General features: G+C 43.5%; 1 protein-coding gene across 9 annotated transcripts in view; it reads left to right on the top strand.

Annotated features, from left to right (window-relative positions):
- The window catches only part of PKHD1 (PKHD1 ciliary IPT domain containing fibrocystin/polyductin), a 256,540-nt gene that overhangs the window by 63,196 nt on the left and 168,548 nt on the right, over positions 1-24,796 (top strand). For all 9 annotated transcript variants that reach the window (XR_005264657.1, XR_011808607.1, XR_005264658.2 and 6 more), the window contains one exon: positions 18,748-18,898. Coding sequence is in view for 6 of the 9 variants with exons in the window: in XM_038177367.2 (XP_038033295.1) it covers positions 18,748-18,898 (151 nt within the window). In the remaining 3 variants the exon portion in view is untranslated. The remainder of the gene's footprint in view (positions 1-18,747; positions 18,899-24,796) is intronic.

Genomic DNA, 24,796 nt, shown 5'->3' with positions numbered 1-24,796 from the left:
TCAGACTTGGGTTCACCAGCTTGGCCTTTTCCTGGGGCCTGCTCCGATCCTGAATATCCCCCAAAGAACAACTGTGGCTTTCTTTAGAAACTGATTCTGGCCCTTGCTTCACTTTGTGTTTGAAGTACTTGCCACCATATGACTTAAGTAGGTCACGCGAAGTAAACAGCAGGCCTCTGCCCCACTGTTGTATTTGGCATCATTAGTGTTTGCAGCTTGCTCCATTGTTAACTTGGGAAGAGTTGTGCAATTATTTTTATATCTGTATGTAATGCAATTTAGCCTACCGAAAGGAGAAGCAAAAAAAAAAAAAAAAAGGAAAAAATTCCACCACTGATTGTATATCCCACAGGACTTAATTAGTTCACAGCTTCATGATACACTGGATAATGGAAAGATATAAATTAAATAATACAAGGGAAAAGAAAAGTAGTTCTAATGCTCACTCAGTACCTGTCCGCTTCTACCTTGGCTGCATAATGAGATGTCAGCTACCGTGACACTGATGAGACATGCAAAACACGCTGATACCACGCGTAAAGGATGCTCAGGGGAAGGTTTGACCAGGCTTGGATGTCTCCAAACCCATTATGCTTAGTGAGCTTTCAAATGATTATTCCGGATCACTGGACCAGACCTAATCATCGTGCCAGCATGCTGTTTGAGCAGAGTTTCCCTGCGCTGACTCCCCCTTCCTCTCCTGGCCCAGATGGGTGATGCAGTGCTCATTGGAGGGCAGGTGCCATGTGTGTTAAGTCGCAGGAAAACTGAACTGGCATGCTAGTGAATCCTCTCCAACCCAACCCTCGAGGGGTCCCTATTAAGAAATAGAAGGCTACAAAAAATTACTTGCTAGATAAAAATGCCATCCTGGATTATGGCTCTGCCTGCCTGTGCTGTGCTGACGTTAGTTTGGTTTTCAGTAGGGCATTGAGGGGAGGTCTTGAGATTTAAGAAGTAACTTAGAGTATCGAGGAACTGTGAATTCTTTCCTCGGTGATTGGTAGTGGGATAACCATTTTGTTTGCTTTTCAGAATTAAAAAGAAAAAAACACAACAAACAAGCAAAGTCTGCATCTGAGAACTGCATGGTCAATTAAGATACCCTTGCTGTTCAAATTTTTAATGTAGCCAGGATCAGCTTTACAAATCCCACGTATTCCTTTGTATATCTGAGAATCTTTCCTTCCTTTTTTATTTATTTATTTATTTATTTATTTTTCTTTTATTTTGTTTCTTTTTTTTTTCTTCTTTTTTTTTTTTTTCTTTTCCTCCACTTATTTTCCACATTAACTCTCTCTGGGTGCCATATTATTTTGAGGTGAGGCTGGAGATGAGATAATTTTGTCTGTTGGAGATATTTGGTACTTTATATGGGTGGCAATTCCTAGGCAGCATCCCAGGGAGCAGATAAGGCTCTCTGGCAGCACAGAGCATGCCAGCAGCCATAAAGGGCTGTTACTTTATTTTTCACAGCAGTGCTGTGCTGAATCTCCTGACCATATTGTATATCTGTGAGGGTTACAAGAGATGGGAGGTGACTCTCCTGCAGGTCCAGCAGGCTCCTTGTGCTCGGCATGGTAGATGTGTGATGCTCTTTCACTCTCGTTTTTAGTACCATCCTCGTGTTGTATGGACGTCTCATGGGTGAGCTTTGAGGGTAGAAGGTTCATAGTTGGTTGCCCCTGCTTGTAAACATGTGTGGGCTTCCAGTTTATGGTCAGATATGTTTATTTGTATCTTCTGGTTTAAAATATATAAATAAATCCAGGAACTTCAGTAGGGCACCAGTGCCTTAAGGTGAAGATGGGGGTGTCATCTTTGAAGTTTCTTCATCCTTTGCCTTCAGAAATCGGTACAGCCCTAACATGTTCTCATTCCTATGCTCTCTCTTTTTGGCTGTCCATCTCCATCTGTTCTTTTTTTAATGGAGCACCAAATGGTGCCAGAAAGGAAAATGATCCTCTCTCTGCCTTCTCCAGTGCTTTCCTTTGAGGAAAACCACTCACCAATTTGAGGCTGGTTAAGCAGGGTATGAGCAAAATATGCCACCTATGAGGATGGAGGCATCCTGGTTTGAACAGAAGCCTGTGAGTGAGCCCTGGCACTGTTTGCTCACAGAGCTGTGCCCATCAGTTCCGTGCTTCCTTGCCCTTAGTGCAAAGCCATGCCACCTGCACTGTCGTGGTATCGTGGAGCAGGATGATAGAAGGTGCTTTATCTTCATTTGCCCATACTGATTGCATCTCACAGAGGCAAGGGGAACAGTTGGCTTTACCTACAGGTTATAAGGAAGGATTTTTCCTACCAGTGCCTGGTTCTCTGAGCTTTGAACAGGGCTCCTGGGTGCTTTGGCAGTGCAAATACCCTGCCATAACAATGCCACAAGGGATGGGGAGCCAGGAGGAGCACTAGATGAAACTTTTCCAAAATATCAGGTGTGTATTATTATTATTTAATATAAATACACATTTTTAACAACCCAGCAAGCTCCTTCCCCCTTGCATCATTATGTTCTCTGCTGCTTAACCTCCTATCTTCATCATGGTTATTTTCAGAGGCGGGGGCAGGAACATGCAAAACCAACTTATATTTGCAAGCCTCACAGAAAGGAAGTAGGGGAGTCCATAACAAATTAATAAAAATAAAAGCACAAAGCCAGTCTTGGGGTGCGGATGCTATCAGAGCAGAGAGAGGGACCATCTGCAAGGTTGTTAAGATGTAGAGAACCAAGATGGCCTCCACAGTAACCACAGGCAATGTGAAGAGATAAATGGTTGACCCGAGCCCGTGTCAGGCTAGGATTGATGCCACTATCAGCCCTAGTGCCTTTGCAATGATTTTTTAAAAAATCTCTGATAGAGTGTGTTATCTAGTTACTGGCATGAGGGCAATTGCCTGGAGGCAGCGAGGAGGAGGAGGGGGGGGAGGACAAGGGAGAGGAGGAGAGAAAGAGAAAGGGGAAAGAAAAAAAAAAAAAGGTCATTCCGGGAGGACAATCTCTGCTGGACTAAATGAGAAAATAAGGGCCTTGCTCTGGAAGGGGGAGGTAAATAAATAAATAATAATAATAATAAAAAAAAAAGTGGCTGCTAGGTGTGCGAGAAAAGGATAAGCGAAATTGCTTCTCCTTCTTTCTCTTTCCTTTCCTGCCTTTTTTTTTTTTTTTTTTTCCCTTTTCCTTTTAATGGGATCGGCCTTGGGCTGCAATAGGAAAATTTAGGAGATCTGCTTGTAGTGTGTTTTTTTTTTTTTTTTTCTTTTGCTTTAACTTTTTGCTTCCTGATTTGAGGTTTAACTCTTTCCTTTTCTGCTGCCACCTCAAAAAATCAAGGGCTGAACTATATGTATTTCTTTATTTTCTTTTTTCCCCATTTTTGAATAGCTTTTTTTTTTTTTTTTTTTTTTTTTTTTCTCCTTTCCCCCATCCCACCGTCTTTCTACTGTATGAGAAGACATCATTTCCTAAATTGCATGTGCTTTTGCAGGGAGCCCTCTTCTTCCCATCCCTCTAACAGTGTAGCACTGGAGGCTGGTTGGACATTCCCCCCGTGATGGGATGTTACCACCCCATAACCCACAGCACACCGATGTTTTTCCACTCCTTTTCAGTGTGAAATTAGAATCAAGTGGGAGAATCATTTTCCTTCTTCCCATCCATTTATTCCTGCTCCCCACCCTAGAAAGAAACACAGATTCAGAGTGAAAAGTATCGTTTTGGAGGCACTGCTGTGGGGTACAGAAAGCAAGGCTTCCCTTTCCCTCACCCAGAGAAGGCCTGAGTTAAGGTCGGGAGGCTGTGAGGAAGCCTTCCTGAGGGACTCTGGGCAAATTTTCTTCATGCTTGCTCCCAGGCTCTTACACAGTCTCACTGCCACTTTCCTGTTTAATTATGACAGCCTCTAATTGACTCCTTTGGCATTTTGGCAGGTTTGAAGCAGGTGGATGGCCTGTGGTGGAAGCGTGTCCCTGGTTCCCCATTTGTGGAACTTGCTCTTGATTTGGGGAAAGGGGCTGTGGGTGTTTAATGGCTGGGTCCATGCAGGGGTGCACAGCTTTGGGCTCTGGATGAATCAAAAGGGAAGCTTTTTCATCTCCCCATTGGGAATTTGATTGGAAGGGCAGAGCTCCTTGGAGACACACATGGCCTAGACTTGTTCTTCTCCCAGGTTGGAGTGTGATTTAATGTATGAGAGGGTCTTGTCCCTCCTTAGGTGTGATGTGGGTTGAAGATGCTTTCAGGCAGCTCTTGCGTCCCAGACAAAGTCCTCTGTGTTGCCATCTGACTTTGTGTCCTCTTCCCAGTCCCAAATAGAGCAATCTAGTGGACCTGATGTTGCACGAAAGAATTTCAAGTTGGAATAGTTGGAAATGGAAAATCACAGAATTGCTGAGAAACATGGCCCTATACTTGATGTTTATGGGGCCAGTTTGGGCACCCAGTAAGGGGCTAGGCAGCGTTTACCCCATTTTGAAAGCTGGGAGATTTTAGTAGTGTGGACGTAGTGGGGGAACTGGAAGGGCCCCGGCCACAGATGGATCATGGAAAGAGATGTTATACTGGTCAAGCATAAAGATTTGAGACTGGATTTGACTGTGGCAATGGAGACAACTCCTGGCCTGAAGTACTGGAATGCCAGATCTGGGGATAGGAGCATGTTTCCTTTTAGCCTTAAACAAAAATCACAGATCATTTTACTTTATGTATTTATTTTATTTTCTTATTTATTTTTGCTGCTTCATTTTAGGCACCTAAGGGTGCTGCACTGAGGCCCTGATTGACATGTGCATTCCCAGTACCAAACAGATTTAAAATTTACCCCTCGATGCCCTGGTTCACTTATGGACATTAAAACTTATTGGATTTAATCTTGCAGACTATGGAGCCTATATGTGAGTGTCAGCATGTGTGAGGTGCTGTGGTGGCTCCATCTTGCTGCAAGTCTTTTCTCTTGACTGATGGGCTGTTCCCAGACATTTATTCAGAACAAAAGGTTGCTGTGCATATATAAAGCTGTTGAGCTTTCTGGGTCTCATTTGGATAAACACATGGACCAGCAACTCAGGTGGTCTGGTTATGACTAGACATGGGTTCTAGAAGGCCAGGATCTCCTTCTCTTTTAATCTCTACAATATTTTCTGCTGGGTTGTACTCTAGAAATGTATTGCCTATGTCATGTATGACACTCAGTGTGAGGTGGATGCTGGCTTAAAGGCATCACTTCTACAGGTATGTAGCTCTGAGGAGCTGATCTTGGTACCTGGCCATGTCTTGAGCCATAAGATCAGGCTTCCCACCCAATCTTCAAGAAAAGAGAAGAAAATTTGGAGTCTGTGTGTGGTGTGGAGACACAGTTGGGTTTTGCATCATTTGGGGAAAAAAAAAAAAAAGTGGTAATATCTTCAGGATAACAAAGACCTGAAAAGCTTCTAGCAAGCTACTGGTAGTGATGGAAACATAATCATCCTGTATCACTTCTGTGTGAAGACTTTAGAGTAAGGAGTAGAATAAGAATAAGTAGTACATATATTTTTATTTTATTTTTTTATTATTTTTGTTCTTCTTTTTTTCCTTCCTTGTCTTGTAACTGCTGGTGTTATGGCAAAGTCTTTCCCCACTCTAAACAACATGAAAGAGGTGCACAGTTGGAGGCTGAATGAATTCCTGTACTATTTCAGTTCAGAAACACTTATTAAAACAGAATAAATTTAAAACAATGTTGCAGCAGAAGGAAAAACCAGCATGCTCAAGCACTCTGCCACAGTTTATCTAAGAGCCTTAATTTTGTCTTTAACAAAGGGGTTAATTTTATGTGATTGCCAGTAAAAACAGGCTGTTTTCACGATGAGTTGGGCAATGGACTGAGTTAACAACCCCTTGGAAGTGCCAGGTGTGTTTCCCTGATTGGCAGCTCCGTAGGTGGAAACCCCTCGTTCCCAGTCCGTCCTTGGGAATGGCTGCAGAGCAAAGGACTTCATTAAGGGATCGTAAGGCTGCCTCGTAAAAACTAGCAAACAATTACCATCCTGATGGGAAGGAGAGGAGGGGACCGAGAGCTCTGCAGGCCCCGTGAAGAAAAGCAGACGTCCCAGGGCAGGGAGGCATCAGGTGAGGCAGACGCTATAAACACTTTTCAGCAAATGCTGCGTCTCCTCAATAAAGAGGCAGTTAGCCTGTCTACGGCATTAACAAAATATTCCCAGTTAACTTCATGGGTGGTGCAGGGCTGGGAGCTGTTAGCTCATATTCAGTTAAATTTCAAATGTCAGAGCTCGTTAGCGATGATTTTAGCCAAAGACAGTTTGTGAGGAGCTCAGTAAATTTGACTTCCTCGGATAAAATTGAGGCAAGAGATTGCTGCTTTGCTTATTGATTTATTTTCCTGCTTTCACACATCTTCTTTGGGTCTGGGATTCAGGCTCAGCTTTATTCGCTTAGGGATTGTGGTTCTGACTTTCACACACACTCTTGTTCTTTTGTTGTCACTTTAATTCTCATTTATTTGCCTTTTTCCTCCTGCCTTAACCTGTGTCTGGTGAGTGGGAGATGTAGATTTTGCTTTTGGTATTGAGGACAGGTTTTGTCAGAGCTCACCAGCAGGCATGTGTGTGCATGGACATCATGAATGGGTTTAGATGTTCAGGCTGACCTATGCAAAACTGACTAAACAGATGCAAAACAGCTGGCAGGGGGCAATTCTCTATCAACTGTAGAGATGGCTCACCCAAGGTCTGTTTTTCTGTTTTCCTGATCTTGGGACTTAGCTTCTTGTTGTCTTGAATCTGAGATTTCCCATGCAGGAAGGACAGCACTCAGTGGTCACCAGCATGGCCATGAGTTTGTTGGTGTTCATTTTCACCTCTGGGAGATGCAGACACTGCAACGTGAAAATTTGGACAAGTTCCTCTAAGAGGTGATAGTTAGCAGTGGGTAGGGTTTTGGGGTTTGCACAAAGGCACTTCCAACCCCTGTATGTACATAGTCATTCAGGTATGTACCTTAATACGATGCCCAACCCTTCCTGAAGTCAAGTCTGCCTTTGGAAAACGCTAACAGGCAACATCTGCATCCTTAAGCACTTGAATGCATTGGGACTTGGATGTGCCAGCAAAGCTCCTTGGGACCCTAGATTTTATATCCTGCCAAGTGATTAAAAGGCAGACAAACATGTGTGTGGGAGGGCAGATAGTGAAAGGCACAGCACATTGCAGGGGATCTGTGCTCCCAACAAAGATGAGCTGTTACAGCCCCGAAAGACAAAGGGATGGCTTTGTAGCCCAGACAGCAGCAGTTTGTACTTTGAACTCAAAGGGCTCTCAGTTAGCCATGTGGCGTGTTGGTCGAGGGGTTCTCTCTCACGCTACTCTCTCATCTTGTTATCTGATTAAAGTGAAGTTTGGGCTGAAATCTCTTGAAATGACAAGAGTGGCTAATGTCCCGTAGCGCGTGTGATGCTGCTCTTCAGCTGGGGTGTGGTTGCTCATGGCACAGCCATGCAGTACAAAATTTCCTAAATGAACTTCAGCTGGTTTCAGGCTTCTGGAGCTGTCTGTGCCCCTGCTGAAATTGCCTGTCGTGTGTCACTGGTAGCTCAAACCACTGGGGAAAAAAAAAATAGCAGCACTGTTCCATTGAGAATCAGTTTTAATTTTAACTATATGTGTATTTCTGTTCTAGATATGTCCTTATTTGGAAGTTGTCTTGCATCAGGAATGATCTCTGATGTTTGTACAGCTCCTTGCACATAAGAATTTACTGAAATTAAATAGACACCTTTGTCTTCAGGGAAATAGGAGGGGTGTGCCCAGTCTTCTAAACAATACTTAACACCCAGATTTCCATTAGGAACTGGAAAATTCAGCTTGCAGTGATGGTGCAAAGGTAGCCTTTGCTAAGGAGTGCCATCTCGCCAGCTGTCATAACCCAGTGTTCCCCTACTGCTTGTGTGACCTTTTCTGTAAGAGTCCCATCTTCACCTTTTTACCTTTCTGGCAGATAAGTGTTTTTGATGATGACAATAAAGATACCGCAAAGCACTTTTATTCTTGGTTGCCCCATCTGGGCTGCGCGTTTGATCCGAACGGCCGGCGTTCCAGTCAGATTGCACTATCAGATGGAGCTGGCTCTATTTCCTGCATTATTCTTCCTGGCTGTACCACATTATGCAATTATGTTTGCATTTAAACCTGAGCACTTACCTGTAATGATGCTGTAGTTCAGTACATGATACATTACAGCACTAGATAATGCATACAGATAGGCTAAGAAAGCATGTTGTTGATGTGCTAAAACTAAACAGGACATTGCATTTGAAAGCGGACTCTGAAAGCTCGCAGATTAGGATGAGTCGCTTAAAAAGCTTGCATTACTGAAATAACAGCCAGGCAGGGTGAAAGCCTCTCCCTGCTGGGCAGGTACAGGACTGAAAGGGCAGCGCAAGGCTTCGGCCTCCATCTCAGGAGTCTGGCTGGTGTCACCCACTTCTGCAGGAGCAGGGAGGTCTCACGGGCTGTTGGGAGTGCCAAATCCTGCGCCCCTATAGCACAGAGTAAGTGAGGGGCTTGGAGGACAGGCTGCACATCCCAGCCTCACATCCCTGGGCTTGGGGAGCTCTCCCAGGAGCAGCCCCTCTCGGGGCAGCCTGTGCCAGAGCTCCAGCACCCGCCCAGCCCAGCAGTGCTGCCTGAGGGGCAGAGGGAGGTGCTGGGGCTCTATGCACACTGGAGCAAAGAAGCAAATTCCAGAAAAACAACTTTTAATACTCCTGGTCTGCATCAGATCCTAGCCTGGAATGGTGTATAGCCTGAAGCCATTTCCTCATGCCCATCCATGTTTTCCCTCTCAAATCTGGAATTTACTTTAAAAATACATTTTAGACAGGTGAAAATGATCTGGCAAAACATTTTGACGAAGCTGCTGCAGTGATTCAGCAGAACCCAGGCATGCTGCAATCAGAGATGAATTTGCCTCATGGGATAATGAAGCAATGTAATCCTGCTCTGCAAGGTATTGGCGAGTACATCAGCTTTCCCTTCATATAAAGAGGGATTACAACCAATAATTTTCCTAGCAGGTTGCTTTCCACCATATTTGGGTGGGGGGTTATAGATTGAAGGTGCTAAAGTTGGGCAGCATGTCATCTTAATTGTTTCAGAGAAGGTATATAAGTGATAAAAGAAGGGCAGCACATGCTAAGTTTTAGCCTTCAAGCAGCAAAGCTATTTTCAGTCTTGGCCTGGTAAATCACTGCAAAGCCCTTGTAAACCAGGCTTGTAAACCAGGCTTGGAGCAGTGATGGGATGTGTACTACTCCTAGGAGCTGCGTGAGAGTTAGGGTCTGGATACCAGCCCAGTGCTTTGACCTCTACCCCCTCATCACTAAAAAACCCATCATCAGATCTTCACTGGCACTACTGGTGTGAATTAGACTTGTATCCCCTCGTTTGCAGTAGAGCTCACTCAGAAATCCTTCTTGCTGACATGCAGGCACATAATTTGATTTCTTTTCCTGCAGGTGGTTAGAAGATGCTTAAGCTAATCTCTTTATTTGCAATGTTTGCTCTCAGATTAGTTAAAGTAACTCATTGTTGTTCAGTTGTGAGACAATATTTGCGCAGTGCGTGCTGCAAAGTCCAGCACAGTCACCAGGCGTGGTTATTCCGCTTGTGTAAACAACTGCATGTTACAATTTGCTTGTTACCATTAAACTGCCATTTATAATTTGTCTTGGAAGCCTTCAGTCTTTGAGAAATCACTGTTTCAGAGAGATGTGTAAATTATGTGTGCCCTTGAACAGTGTTTTGGAAAGGGAAGACCAGTCTTCTTGTACCTGAACGGGAAGATTGCATTGAATTCCCCAATGTATTTGCATGCACAGGGTTTTCATGCAAGTTGGGCTTGTGATTACATTATGCTAGGATAGTTTCCACTGAAATAAACTGTCTCTGAATATCAGGCCATAAATGATCATTAGGAAAGTTCTTGTGAATTAGCAATGAGTTATTGTAGAGAAAGATTGCCTATTGCTCTCTGTGATGTGTTAAACTAAGCTGCTAAAAAGTACTATTGCAGATTTTTTTTTTAATCAAATGGGAATTTCACTGTTCATTCCAGCAGAGACAATGTTTTCCATCAGTTTAGCATCTTGCTAGGTGCATAGGAGAGTCTAATGTGTGCCTCTGTTCTGCTTCTCCAATTCAGTGACTTCCAAAATATTTCCTAGTATTAACCTGTTTGCCTCTTGAGTTTGCCATCCAGACGTGGGCATTCCCAACCTCTTTTTGTGAATCTCAGTGTTTTTCTGAGACAATGGGGCACCAGCTGCTGCTCCTGCACTGACCTTTTTGTCCCTTGCCCTTGAAATGCAGCTTGGGTGTTTTTTTCTTTGCCAGCAACCATGGGCAGACTTTGCCACAGCAAGAAAAAGCTATCATGTGCTAAAAGATATTTCCTTAGATTCCAGTATTTTCCTTTATCTTTGAAATTAAGATTTCTGGTTCTAGGATCAACCTTCCAACATAACCTTCAAAAAACCCCAGGAGAGCTGAGAACAACACTTTGGGACTCATGTGACTGTGGTAAATAGACACGGGCCTTCCCATGAGTCTCATGGTTTGTTTAATTACGGAGTGGTTTAATGCTGCTCATATTCCCCTGATGCTTGGTATTTTACCTTGGATTCAGGTGAGCTTTCTTGCCTGGATATAGGCAGCTGAAACATACTGTATCTGGGACATGCACCCCCCCTCTCCAACAGCGATGTCTTTTCAGTGCCCTCCCTATGAAAGCACCATTCGATCAAACTAATATTCCGTGTCCTTAATTAAATACCTCTAGTGCAAAGAGCCTTACCTTCTGTGCTTGGAAATTGCAGTGATTACTCCCCTGCTGGAAAAGCCTTCCTTTTTTTTTTTTTTTTTGGTGTTTTATTTTTGGTGGTGAATTTTCTTCTTTTTCTTTTAAGAAGAAGAATTAAGCTCTTTCTCATGCCATTGTCCAGTTGCAAATTGGCCTGAGACTGACTTGTGCCATGGGCTCTGACCTCTGAAACTGCCCACTCATTTTTTTTCTGAACTAATCAGCTAGACGAACTATTTACAGTTGGCTTTTGGGTCTTCTCACTGCTTTTGCGGCTGCCCCTGTCCGAGTAATTAATGACAGCATGGCTTGTTTATGGTCTTGAGTTACTAATGCTGTTGGCTGCAAATGCATTTTTACCTCTGGGACGTGCCAGTTTCCTGGTTCTAGTCCCACCTCACTGGCCCAGGTCAATTTTTTGTGTGTAAACAGATTTATCCTGTAATAGTTGGAGAGAGACTAGGTCATTCATCAGTCCCGTAGAGAACATGCCCAGCCAGATTCTTCCCTTTCTGTGCTTGTGCAACTCATCAGAAGTCAGAAAAATTCCTGCAGGACAGCTAAAATTAAGGAGGGTGGAAAAAGAAAAGGAAAAAAAAAAAGGAACAATTATTTCTTTCTAATTCAGGGTGTAGGCAATCTCATTTAGAAGTAAAGGTACAGGAGAGGGGTCGTCCTGTCCAGCCACCTGCCCATCCTTGCTGTATCAATTCTTCTGGGAGTCACCCTACCCAAAAGAAGTTCCTTCATCTGTAATGTCACCTACATGTTACAAGTGGAGTAAAGGGTAAAAAGAAGCAACAGTTGATGCAGACAGACATAAAAAATACCATCTTTTGGCCTTGGAAAAGGTCTGTTGGGTTACGGTCCATGCCTGGTCTACCACAACTCAAAAGGGAAGGAGCTCACTCTTTACAGCCTCTCACTGCACTGATGGTCAGAAGCACTTTGCTAATTCCCAGCCTTAGTTTATTAATAAGTATATTGCTTCCAGTCTGCTTTGAGGGTAATGTTGTATTTTGGCATAAATGATTCATTTTTTTTTTTTCCTATTGTATAGTTCTTTAGATGTCTTTGCTTCCTTCTGACTTTTAACATATGTTTGGCTACTTAGTGAGTTATGACTTGAGCACAACCATTCCTGCATTTTTTTAATCATTTATTTCTGAATTATTGGAAGAAGATGGTCCCATTACCCATCAACCTTTGTTGACCAGTTTGTTTACCAGTGTCTACTCCGTTAATTAACCACAGGTGGTCTCTGCTATGATGTGGTTTGGAGAGGAACTTCCTTTCATCCCTCTGGGTTTTTGTAAAATTCTTCACTGTTTTGCCAAGGCAGTTTTTACCAACATCTAAAAACTACCACCCTATTACTCATTGCTGAACTGGCATCAGGGGCTGTCTTAATGCAGGCCCTTGGGGAAGAAGTACGTCAGTGGTCAGACAACGCTGTTTTCAGGAATCACATCGTGGAACTGAACTGGGAGAGGAATTTCTCAGGGTCAGATGCTCAAAAATTACTGGGAGCCAGGAGGCTGCCTTTCTCTGATGGAAGGATAGGAGAAACTAGAGAAGTCAAAACATGCTCTCCTTTTTATCAAGTTCTTTCAAAGGACTTTACGAATTGAACTATTTTTAAGGAAACAGAAACAAAAGAGGTGAACGTGATGCTTTTGCAAAAAAACTTTTTGAAGTGGACACCCATAGCAAGCTTCTCCAGAAGTGCTCCTTCCATTTCCTTCATCTCCCTCACTTCCAGCTTAGAAACCTCCTTGGAAATGTGACATGCAATGGTAAAGCAGAAGGACTCTAATGAAGTGCACGTGAATTAAATGCCTTTAAGAGATTGCCAATCCCATTGTATGATCCACCAGACAGATTAAGCTCTGATTTCCAAAGAAACTTGTAGGCTACGTAAATGTTTGGAGGCAGCTTCTCTGAAATTGTTTCAATTGGCTGAGAGATCCCGTGCAAAAACTGGTAATTGTTAATCTCTGTCTTGTTTGCTTTTCCATAGTGAAAATTGGCCATTTTTGGAACAGGAGGTGAATTGCCTGCAGTAGAGGAAGGTTCACAGTGTGCTGGTTTGTGGTTCTTCTCTGTCAGGTGGCAGGTTTTGTAATGAGGATTAAATGGTACCCTCCACCCTGGAAATGCTTGGAGAAGCCTTGGGAACTTCTACGTTCACTATTAGCCTTGAACAGCTTGAGTTTGGCCATTCTTTGATTTCATAGCACAGTCAATAATTTCTCCTCATTTTGGTGCAGATGTCTGAATACAAAAATTTTCAAGATAAGGTGTTGTACTGAGCTGCTGATAGCAAGTGTGTGTTTTCTTACTGTTCTCTGGGATGGCCCTAATCCCTCTTTCCCATGAAGCTGTATATATGCCTTCATTCTCTCCTTTAGCAAACTCCTTGTATGCTGCCAGGAATGAAACCAAGATTGCAATAAGTCATCTTTTGGTTTTGATTTATATCAACAAAAGGACATTTTCATGCTGAGTGCTGTAGTGCATTCAGGACACTTCTTGTAACAGTGGGATGAAAGAGCATCCTTGTCTCAGGGGCACAGGCTGTGCAAAGGAAGACCTAGCTACACCAACTGAAATCCTATGACTGCAGTAGTGGTGAACATTTTTTAGTTAATTCAGCATAGGGTTAGATGTCCTAAAAGCAGGAGAGGCAGGGAATTGTGCCAAGAGACAGGTTCTACTTACTGGGGAATTGGGCAGTGCACAAACTCCACTGACTGTAGCAAATAACACGCATTTGCATCTCTTTCAAGCATGTGTGGGAGGGAGGAGCCTCCTCCAATTTGTCTGTTTTAATTATAAACGTTCTCCCCACCTTCCTAATTGCTCCTTCATTAAGAAGTAGCTTGTTGTTGCTTTTTTCCCTAGGAGCTAAAAATAATCAACTTTTGTTTGTTTCTGTAAATATTTCTTTTATTATTTTTGCCCTTGAGGAGATAATTATTTCTATTGTTGCATGGAGATGGTGGCCAATACAGGAGGAATAATTAGAGCAGATGGCTGAAAATACTTCCCTTGTAAAAGACATCTAGGGTAATAAAATACCTCCCCTCCTCTTTTGTCTCCTCCAAATATATGTTTTTCTTTCCTTCAGGTGGATGGGGGTTGTGTGGGGGTGTAAATCTTTTCCTGATGTATTAAACTGAGGAGCTGTCAAGAGTTCACAGCCTGGAAAGTGAGCTCCCTGTATCCATCACTGAAATTAAAGGGGTTTCGAACGTGGTGTGGAGTCTTGGGTCTACAGCGTGCTACTCCATCACTTAAAATGTTAACCTTGTCTCTCCGTGGTGACTGAGGACAGCAACGCTTGCTCTCCATACTTGCTGGTTAAATGGCAATCTGTCAGCACCAAGGAAAAGGCTGTCTCGTGGGTGTCAATCTCTCCGCATTCGAAACCTTTGCTTGTTCGTGGCCAGGCACACCAGGAGAGGTGAGGGCGACGGAGTCGATGGTTCACCTTCTTCCTGCTGGAGGTGGCAGGAAGCAACCTGGGGATTCTCTCGGGTGAAACTGCAGGTGATGTTTTGTGCTTAGTGGATGTGCCTGGGGGCAAGGAGGAAGCTGGCTGCTGGAGGTGGGGTTGGTGGGGAAACCTGCCTGACTTTGGGTTTCTCTCCACGCCATGTCTCAGGTAATCCTGGGCTGAGGCCAGGAAAAGAGAGCGTGGAGCACAGCAGCAAGCGAAATCTGTGCTGTAGATCAACCATTGCTTCTTGGTTTGGTTTTAAGATTTCTGCCTTTTTCTGATCAGAGGATGCAGGCTCTGGTTTTGTGTCTGTAACAGCTGCTAACAGTCCTCTTATTGGGACTATACTCCAGTAAAACCCCACCTAACCAAGCAAATTAGGAAGTCACTGCAAAATGGGATCATATGAGCTATGTTGTGTCTAAACGGGTCTTTCTCCCCTTTTTAACACCTCAAAATACCTTTTGTTTTGATGGAGGGGAGTTAAAAATCACCAGATAATGCGTTATGCTAGCGGAGCGATTGTAATTGACAAAAATTTAGGCCAAAAATTGAAGGAATGGTGATTTATAATCCCTTCCCTTTGCGGCTTGTTTGCCAGCCTGTGTGGGAATGCAAGCCTATTGCTGTTATTTATTCATTGGTTGCAGTTGCTGCTGCTGTTTCTGGGCCCTGGTAGTCACAGGCAGAAGCTGAGAAACTGGTGCTGAGAGCTTGTGTTCCCAGTGGCAGACGCACAGGCAACCCCAGGCTGGCTGACAGCAGCAGCAGCAGCTAACAACAGAAAATGGAAAGAAACCTGCCTGAAAATGGACAAAGAAGGTGCAGGAGAGAGGAAGGGGATAATGTGCTGAACTGCAAGGAGCTTGCACATCTTTTATTTTATGATTTTAAACATTATTTTATCTTTGCATAAGCTCCTTTTTGGAGCTCTGATGGGGAGGGAGTTATTTTGCAGGCTTGGTTCCCTACTGAGCTAGTGTCAGCTGCTGCACTGGGTTCAAAACGTGAAGAATTTCCACAAAGTGAAGAACCCACATTGCCAGAGTGGGTTTCCTATGGATGGCATATGTGAGGCAACGTCCTGCAAAAGTTTTGGTGTCCAGTTTAAGTGTTCAGTGGATGCACAGATGTTGCAGTCTCCTAAACCCTGGGATGGGTGCTCAGTCATGACCCTGGTCCTCACAGCTGCTGCTGCTCTTCAGTCTTATGTAGAAGTGTTTAAATAAGTCCATAGGTTGAGTGCTGTGTGCCAAACAGGTGAAAAAAAAAAGGAAAAGGAAGGAGTCTTACATTTATAAAAAGTCTAATACGGAGGGGGGTGTTCTTATCCTGCTCTGCTGTGAGCAGAAGGACAGGAGCTGCAGTCTGCATGATGGAGATGTTTAAGATGTGGCCTTCCAGAGATGAGATGCTGTCTCACTGTTTTGTCCTTGGACTCTCAGGTGAGTCAGTCTGTCCAGGCAGTCATGAAAGCATGCTCAGCTTGCAGAGCAACAAAACCCTTTTGGATGTGGGTTACAGCCTGTCCCATACTGACCAGGCAGCTGGATGAGACAGGCACTACAGTTGAAAAGGTTCTATGAGATCCCATGGATGGAAACTATTGGGGTCAGATGAGAACATAGACCTCTAGAGCTGTGAGTCTGTTGCCCACCTTTCTTGACAATTAGTTTGTGTGTGCATTGGTTAGTGTCATTTTACCATGGGCTGCTTCATAGGAACTGGACATAACCACCATGGCTTAACAAGACCTGTTATAGCTTAACCAGGGGCTTAACAAGACCCATACAGCCAGACATTGCACTGTGTTTTTCTCCCAGAAAACAGAGAGGGTAATCATATAGGATCCACGAGGTCTGGGCAAGCTGTACTTGTGATTTAACACAGTTGGCCATTTCACTAGTCTTGCACTAGACCATGCTTTTTCTCTCACAGGTCCTATAGGATATGCCTTTTTTGTTTTGTTTTGTCTTTGAGAATATGTAGGACTGCAAGAGAAATGTCACTAAGTAAAATCTTCTGCTGTCTCATTTTCATCCATCAGTCAGATGTCTTTTCTTAGTTACTACAGAGCTGCTTTCCCACTAGCCCCTCTACATCTTCTTTAGCACTTTGGTAATTTTAAGTGCCTTGACCAAAACCCCTTTTCTCTCTTCAGACAGATTCTTTAGATCTGTACCCTCTCCAGTAATACAAGGATGGTATGATTGATTATAAATTGCTCTTGATCCTGTGTTATAAGTTGATGCTTATCTGTCTACTATATATATTTTAAATAAAAGCAAATACATATTAGAAATCCCATGAAGGATGCAAATACAGGTGATGTGCATGGCAACAGACTAAGCCAGGCATCTTCTCACTGGAGAACTTTTTTTAGGGACCTGGTAGAAAGACAGATTTTGATGACCTCAGTTAAATTATTACCATTATTTTTTGTTTTGCCTCTATCAGTTTTGCCTCTGTCAGTCCTGGGTAGTAAACTTATTTTTCAGCAATAGAATTCCATGTGTTTATCTTTGTGTAGGTTGGTGGTGTATGGACTGCTTCTTACTGTGGACATATATATTATCTAAACAATTAAAAACTTATTTTCAGTATATTTATACATTTTCTGAGTTACAGTCCTGAGAAGGTTGATAGTTCTTAGCTTTTATGCCAGGAGGTATTGGTAAAACTGTATGGATACACAGTTTTCCAAGAGGTGACACCAGAAACCTAGCAAGAATAACACAGTAACTTAAACACTGATGTTATACAGACAGAACCTTAAACAAAGAGCTAGAATGTTTTCTAGTAAGTAAGGGGAACTGTTTATATATATAAATAACATTATATATATATATTTATATATATATAAAGATATTCAGAAGAGGAGTTTATTTTTCTTAACATTATCATTAATTGGGGGCTTCTAAGTGACTTGAGAGGGTTAGAGTGATGTCAGAGTGACTTCAAGCCATTTGAGAAATGTTCTCAGCAAAACATTCAGCTGAATCTCACTGTTTCACAACTGTATCATGCAGTGCAGTGCTTTGCTAGCAGTGCTGGCTGAGGTCGTGCCAGACAGGAATTTATGGCATCTGCAATTTCGTGCTACAGTTGGCTTGATAAGCAGGGTATCTGGGAAATGCGTGCCTTTCAATGAACTGTTCCCTCCTCTGTCCCCTGCTCTGAGATAAAAAATAATTTTAACTAGCTCTTTATTTTTTTCAGTGGGTCTATTGTATACTCGTGTATACTGTATGTAATCTGGTTCAGAACACTGCCTGTGAAGGGTAATCCACAGCCTCCTTAGAAAGACAGTGAAAAAAGCTTTCTATTCTTTCTGCTGGGAACTTTGCCACAAATCTCTGAAATACACAAATATATGTTCGCTGGTGATAGAGATGAATCTTGTCCTGTAACACTTTGCAAGTATAGAGAAAAGAGGTGTTCATTGTCCTCTCTGCAACTGTTGCACACAGATGCGAAGGCTTATCTGTGCTTCTGCAGTGATGAAGTGGCTCACTCCCTCTGACGCCGGGCACTTAGCTTTCCAGATGTTTTCACTGCATGCACATTAACTCTGTCCCAGGCTTCACTCTAGACCGAATCAAGTAAATCCCTTTGCAGGGAAATCGCAGAATGGGACAGAGGATAGAAAACACTGGCATCCATACCCTACAGAGAGGATGGACATAAACTGGTTCTGTCTTTTAGCCTGGGGACCAACAGGCATCCCTAGTGTGAATAATTAAGACAGTAACCACAGTATAATCCTTATCTGACTGTTTTAGGTGCTATGAGAGGTGGTGTACAAACGATCAGGCGCACAAAACTAAAACTGACAATAGCACAGTTGGGAGAGTGACTGTCATAGCACCACCAGTATCGACTCACGGAAACCGCACCTCCCAAGCTAAAGCTTTTAATGGATATTTGTGCTCTGACTGAAAATGAAGGAACAACATTTTGCCTTTGTATGGGGGTTATCCTTTCTGCTGCTGTTTCAGATTAGCACAACCCAGTGAGGACCGCAACTATTTCCATGTCTGGTTCCCCCCCACTCCCCTCAGATCAGTAGAAGCTGTTCTTGACAGCTCGTGTGTGAGTCCGGATGATGTTTTATCACTGCCTATGTCCGCATGTGCATATAAGTCCACATAAAAATATATTCATGTTCCTTAAGAAACAGCCAAACCTTTGCTGCAAGGTGCATGCTTAAAGTTTAGAGGTGAGGAGGAAGCACAGCCTGCCACAGGCACACATAATTTCTCCATTGCTCATCATGAGTCAAAATATTTGCCTGCTGTTTTCATGTTAATCAGTGCCACGCTTCACGTGGAGCTGACATTCAAGGGAGGGGACAGTTTTGACCCTCTCCCCTTCTTCTTTTTTCCAGCTCGCCCTCCGCTTTTGTGGCCGCTGGGCCGAGGACTCCAGCTGGCCTGCTGGCCACCCGCCGCGAGATGGCGATAGTGTCACGATAGAAGAAGGCCGGACCCTGCTGCTGGGGACTACCACGGCCACCCTCAACCTGCTGCATCTCCAAGGTCTGCAGAAAGGGGGGTTCAGCGCTCCTCTTCCCTCCAGGCGTGGAGTTTGAGCCCCCCGGCCCTTGCCCAGCTCTGGAGATGCCAGGCTGGGCAGCCGCCTCGGCCTGCTCTTGGTGGATGCCAAGGGATGGCGATGGGGAAGCGTTTAATTATTATGTATGCAAAAGGCATTGTTTATGCTGTTTGAGGCATAATGACAATATGACTAGGAAGGCTTTTTATTTATTTATTTATTTTTCTTTTCATTTCCCCCCAGCTACCGAAAGCGCTGCTATCCTGAGTGGCATTCAGTGATAATGGCAGTGCTGATAACAATAATCAGCTCTGTTTTGTTTGGCATCTTTGAGGCGAGCGTATTGCGAAAGCCTTTACAAAATTAATGATGGTACAGAATTACAGGCCACAGCTACAGAATGTAATAAATAATACAAGATCCTAGAGCACAACTGGTGGAAAGTGAATAACCAAGTATGAGCGTGGGGGGAATGCTGGGTCTGCAGGGTTTGTGTACCTTGAGGTAGCCCCAGAAAAAGTATCAGGACATGCATCTCTGGGAGTATCAAAGTATGAAGTGAAATAACTTGGCATTCGGTGCCAGAAATATTCATTCCTGGAAATTAGGCCCTGATCATGAAGAGTGCTGGGAACATTTGGTATTTAAGTGAATGAGTTGTTCTGGTTCAATTGCTTGCTCAAAGTTCAGCTCATGTGTAAGATTATGCTGAAACTGAGAAGAAAAAAATGGGAAGAATTTTCTGTAGGTTTAAGGACCAGGAACTTTTCTGTTGATAAAAATTATTTTATATCAAAAGGGTGTTAAAGGTACTTGTTTTTCATTAAGATGATGATGAAAAATATGCATCTAACAGTTATATTTTAACATTGAATCTTAACATTTAACATCTGTTCTATACAGATAAAACCTTGCAAGTTTGTCCCTATTGTGTGAACATTTCCAAGGAAATTTGAACCTTGTCAGTCTAGATTTTTTAAGAACTACTACATCAAACATCATTCCTGCTTAAAAGAAAAAAATTAGCAAGAACTTGTAATAAAAAAAAAAAAAAACACTTTAGTATGATTTTCTTCCCTCTCCCCCCGTTGAAAATCATAAAGCTAAGCATTGAAAGGTGCTTCATAACCCCAGTGTGATTATGAGGTGCAGGGGAGGAGATAAGACTGAGCCCCGGTTTTCTGAGACTTTTGGCTTCAAATCTAGATGGGGATCTGGGGCCTCATCCTCTGTCTTTGTGAAGAAGTGGGGCAAAATCTGGTAGTAGAGGCCCCTTTGGGCCTACTCAAAGGCAGATATGATCTATCAGCCAGGACTTGTGAAGCAAACGGTAGTTTTATCGAATTTAGTGAAGTCTGAAGGGCTGTCTTTATGCTTTCAACTTCTCTGATTTCAAATCATTTCTCCCCTTTATCACGTTTTCCCAAAAGCTTTGGAACGTAGATTCAGGTAGGAAAGCAGCATTCAAATTTTCCAAATACTGTTATTTCAATATTGCTACATGCTAAACATAGGAGGAAGCATTCTGGAAGCAGAAACCTACTTGGTCATTTTTTATCAGAACTTATTCTTTTTTGCTGAAGTTTACTTGCTGCATCTGCCCTGCACTGACGTGGGTGCCTCTAGCTGTGTAGCCTTGGTTAGATTTGGAGTCAAGATGTGCTGAGGTCTGCCTGGTGTGAGATTGGGTGGGAGTCATCTCCCCTTTTCCTTACCTTTCTTTAAGTTGCACAGCTCAGGGGAGTTGTTTAGGCTCCTATATTGATAGAGAGAAACATACTTTAGCAAAGACCTGCTCATCTTAGGTATTATAGATACCTGTCTGAAGATGAGTCTCAGTTAGGTGATTCCCTTAGAGTAGCAACTGTCAAATCTCTGAACTTGTCAAATAATTGCCAAGTTTCCCCAGCTGCAAGACGGGCATGACAATAAACCCCAAACCTGCAGGCGGGTATAGATGCGCACTTTGATTGAAGCATGAACTGAAGCGTTTTTCTTAGTTGGAGCTGGAGAATGGGATTAAAATTGTAGCTCTGCTCCCTTTGGCTTTCTTGACTCAGCATCTGTGCGCTCACAAGCTGAAAATTTAACAGACATTATGGAGGAAAATGCCTGTAATGCTACTGAGTCTGCTCCTCTGCAAAGACACTGTTGTACCCTATTGCCCAGGTCCTGTATTCACTAAACCCAACACATAAGCCCATTTCATGAAATTTCTCCCTTTTTTAAGACACCCTGAGGATTTTGAACACAGCCTGTGTGGGGTCTCCTCATGATGATTTCAACATTGTAGAAATTGGTTAAAGATTATTATAAGAAGCACGTCAGCTGCACGTGCATCCTTAAGGCGACCCTGCTTTGGCTGCATTAGCATACAGACGGATGCATGTGGTGGTTCTGGTGGTGACCAGGCTGTCTGGACAGAAGATCCGGAGGCCAAAGCAATAGTGAAATAAGATTAGGCAGCTGAGTCCTGCCTACTGCCATGAGGGCTCACCAGCTTCTGCCTCCCCCTTGACGAGTGGAGCATGAACACGTGGTTATTGGCAGTGGAAAGTTTAATAACCAGACGATGGAACTGCTCAGACAATACTGATTGGGGAAGAGATACAAGATAGACAGATTGTAGATAACTCTGTAAATTCAGCAGATTGCAGTTATTTATATATTTTTTGATCCCGACATCACAAGTATGGTAATATTTATGATAACCCAGGACAGATGGAAATTTCCTTTACACAGAGCTTATGCTGGAGTAACTCCTTTGTCTGTGACGGGCTGATACCTCAGACATGTGCTATTGCCTTTATCTGAATTTTTAGTACTGTGTAGAACAGCCCCAAGGGTAGTCCAGAGACTGAAAATGCTGCCTGTCCTCCTTCTGGGGGTACCTTGGGTGTGGGTTTTGGGGTGACATTGCTGGTATAACTCTGGTGGAGCTGAAGGCATTCAACTGTCCATTTGCTTTGCATTGGCAACTTTGGTAGCCACCCTTGCAGGCATAAGAGGGAAGATTATTTTGGTCCCTCTTATAGAAAAGCGCCCATATTACTTGTCACAATGATCCCGTGTGTCCTTTACCAGTTGTAGGCATTGCTGCATCTTAGCAGTCAGACTCCATGCTGAGGTTTTGAGAAAGCTCTGACCCCCTCATGTGAGATTTCCGCCTCTAAAAACCGGTGATATATTATGTACACCCAGCCTCCAACATGCCATGGGTAATCTGGGCTTCTCTTCAAGCTACGAGATCCCACAAACACACACACACACATACAAAAGAAACAAAAAAGGAACTAAAAAACCCCGAAGATACACATGCCATTGTCAGTTGTGGTCTGATCTTGAACCCATGTCCCAAAATCAGTGCTTATCCAACAATATCTTGGACCTCTTGGAAGCTGCGCTAAAATCAGGATGTGGCTAGAATGGGTCCTGCATGTAGACCTGAGGAGGAAAGAAACCTAAATATTGATTTTCCTTGACTTTTTCCTAGGCTTTGATGCTATTAGCAAAGAGCATCGAATATTAGCTGATACATCTGCATAACTACTTGTCAAATAAGTGGTGCTTCAGTCACCGCCAATAAAGACTGGGTGTGAATTCACTGAAAGACAGAAAAAGCTTTTTCCTCTGTTTTCCTGTCCTCACTCTATTTTAAAATCCCTTGTAAGTAGCCACAGTTAGAAAAATGTTTGCGCTGTGGTGTTTTCTATGCCATTTTGCTCAACGCATTTGGGATATGCATAGTGATACTTTTTGCAGGCAGTTTCTAGTTCATATTTTCTTTTTTTAATCAGACAGAGACATTACAATTAAAATACCGTAAAAGCGATTCTGGCAGTATTGCAATAAGCATGTTTTTTAATTAAAGAAAGAACATGGGATGTACAAATAGTACCAGCTAATGGGAAATTTCATCCAATGTATTTTTTAATTGAGGTTTAAAAGGAAGAATAGTCAGCCCTATTTCTCCCTGTTGCTGTGATATTTTTCTGTGTTGTTACTGTGAGGTGTACCAAGCCTGCAAGGAATCTGTTCCCATAACCTTAAAGTCCCTGCTGTTTTGATGGGGGGGAAAAAAAAAAAGGCATCAGTTCTTTAGTTTGTTAGTATAATTTTAGCAGGAATCCAGTGTTATGTGTTACACTTCAAGTCACAGACCTGGACATTCCCAGAAGAAGGATTTTAATGCCCAGAATCTGTAGCAATTGGATGTTTTTTGGTTCTTCCCCAGGCCCTAAACCCTGGTTTTTGTTTGGGCATGGGCTGCAGGTCTCTTCTTCCCATTCTGTTTAGGATGGGATTACAGCATGTACACCAGACTCCCAGAGCTCTTGCTTGCCGATGAAATTGATTTTCCACCTCTTTGATAGCTCCTGAGTCTCCTCTGAGGCACTGCAGGATGAGCGGATCGGTGGAAGCTCATCTTGGCCATGCCAAACCACAGGCAAGTGGGCTGAAAGCTGAGGCAGCAGCATCCCTTCTTTCTCTGGCTGTGTCCCTTCTGGGGAAGCAGCTGCTGCTTCTAAGCATGGGATGGAAAGGGCTGCTGAGTCTGTCTACATCTGCCCTAGATGCAGATCAGGCCCTGATGATGGTAGCAGCTTTGCATCGTTGCTAGATCTGTCCTCACACACTTTTACGTGGTACCGAAACACCGGCATTGCAACCAGGCAACTGAGGTCCAGGTCTTTTTAAAGCTTTTAAATGCAAATAAATTCCTTCAAAAGCATAAGTCTGTATCATGGGCTCAGAGCTACAGAGGAGGCATGATGTGTAGCAGGGGATTATGTGAGGGTTTTAGTTTTGATGTATCCCCTCTTGTATGGCTTAACAAACTGTGCATCACGGTCGGATTTCTGTAGGAGTAGGCTGTCACGAAGACCAATGTCTGACCTACTGCTCTAGAAACTGGGAGGAAAACCCTACCTGTAAAGTTTAAATTTAAATGCCAGAAATCAGCTTGAAATGAGATAACCGTGGGTGGAGGGGCATAGCAAATAGAAACGCTCTGGTCTGATGGTCACCCAGAAAGACCATAATGGTAATTATTATGCTGTCCATAACAGTGCTGCTGTGCCTTTCCCACTGCCTCCCTTGCAGAGGGTGCAGGAGTTAACAGGTGTCCATCACCTATAGGCTTGAAATAATAACCTAAGGACCTGTTTGCTCATTGCACCATCTGCCTGGTGTTTCCCCTGGTGCCTTCCCAGTGCAGCTTCCTTCATTAGATCCCAGAAGATGAGCTGGGATGTTTCAAAGCACACCGAGGAGGGTCCAACACCTCTTCCCCTCCAGGTTAGCTCTCTCCTTGCAGAAACAGCAAAGGAATTGCTGAGAGGCTGGGAAGCTACGCAAGACTGAAGAAGTAGAAGGACTTCTCTGGAAGAGCTACCTGTGGCAGTGTGTTCTGGGCTGAATTCCTTTTGTCTGTCTCCTGAGCTCGTGGGGAAGAGCCCGCCCGGCTTACGAGGCAGCACGTGCCATCTGCACAGATGGCTGTGAGCCCAGTGAGCCAGAAAACCCAGGCGTGTTGGGCTTGGGAGACGGTGTCTGTCTGAGAGTGCTCAAGCAGCTGCCAGTTCCTTGCCCAGGGAGAGATTAAGGCCTCCTTCCAACAAAACGCTGGAATACAAGCTTAACTTTTTAGCTTGTTAGTGGCATCCTGGTGGAAGCGTGTAGCTAGTTTGGGATCTGTACCTGCACATCATGAGAGTGGATGAACATCTATAAGGAATTTTGGTCTTTAGGTTAAGGCAGCTTTTGGGATGAAGCCACTATAACAAACTTCTTTTCTCCTTTGCATCTATCTCGGCACTGCTCCAGCATGCAATCAAATTTATGGCTCATCCGAGTGTCATGTGAGCCTGTCAACGGGGTGC

The sequence above is a fragment of the Anas platyrhynchos genome, chromosome 3 (assembly GCF_047663525.1).
Source record: "Anas platyrhynchos isolate ZD024472 breed Pekin duck chromosome 3, IASCAAS_PekinDuck_T2T, whole genome shotgun sequence".
NCBI lineage: Eukaryota > Metazoa > Chordata > Aves > Anseriformes > Anatidae > Anas > Anas platyrhynchos.
Note: the sequence above shows the minus strand (reverse complement) of the source record. Positions and strands in the feature narration are given on the sequence as shown.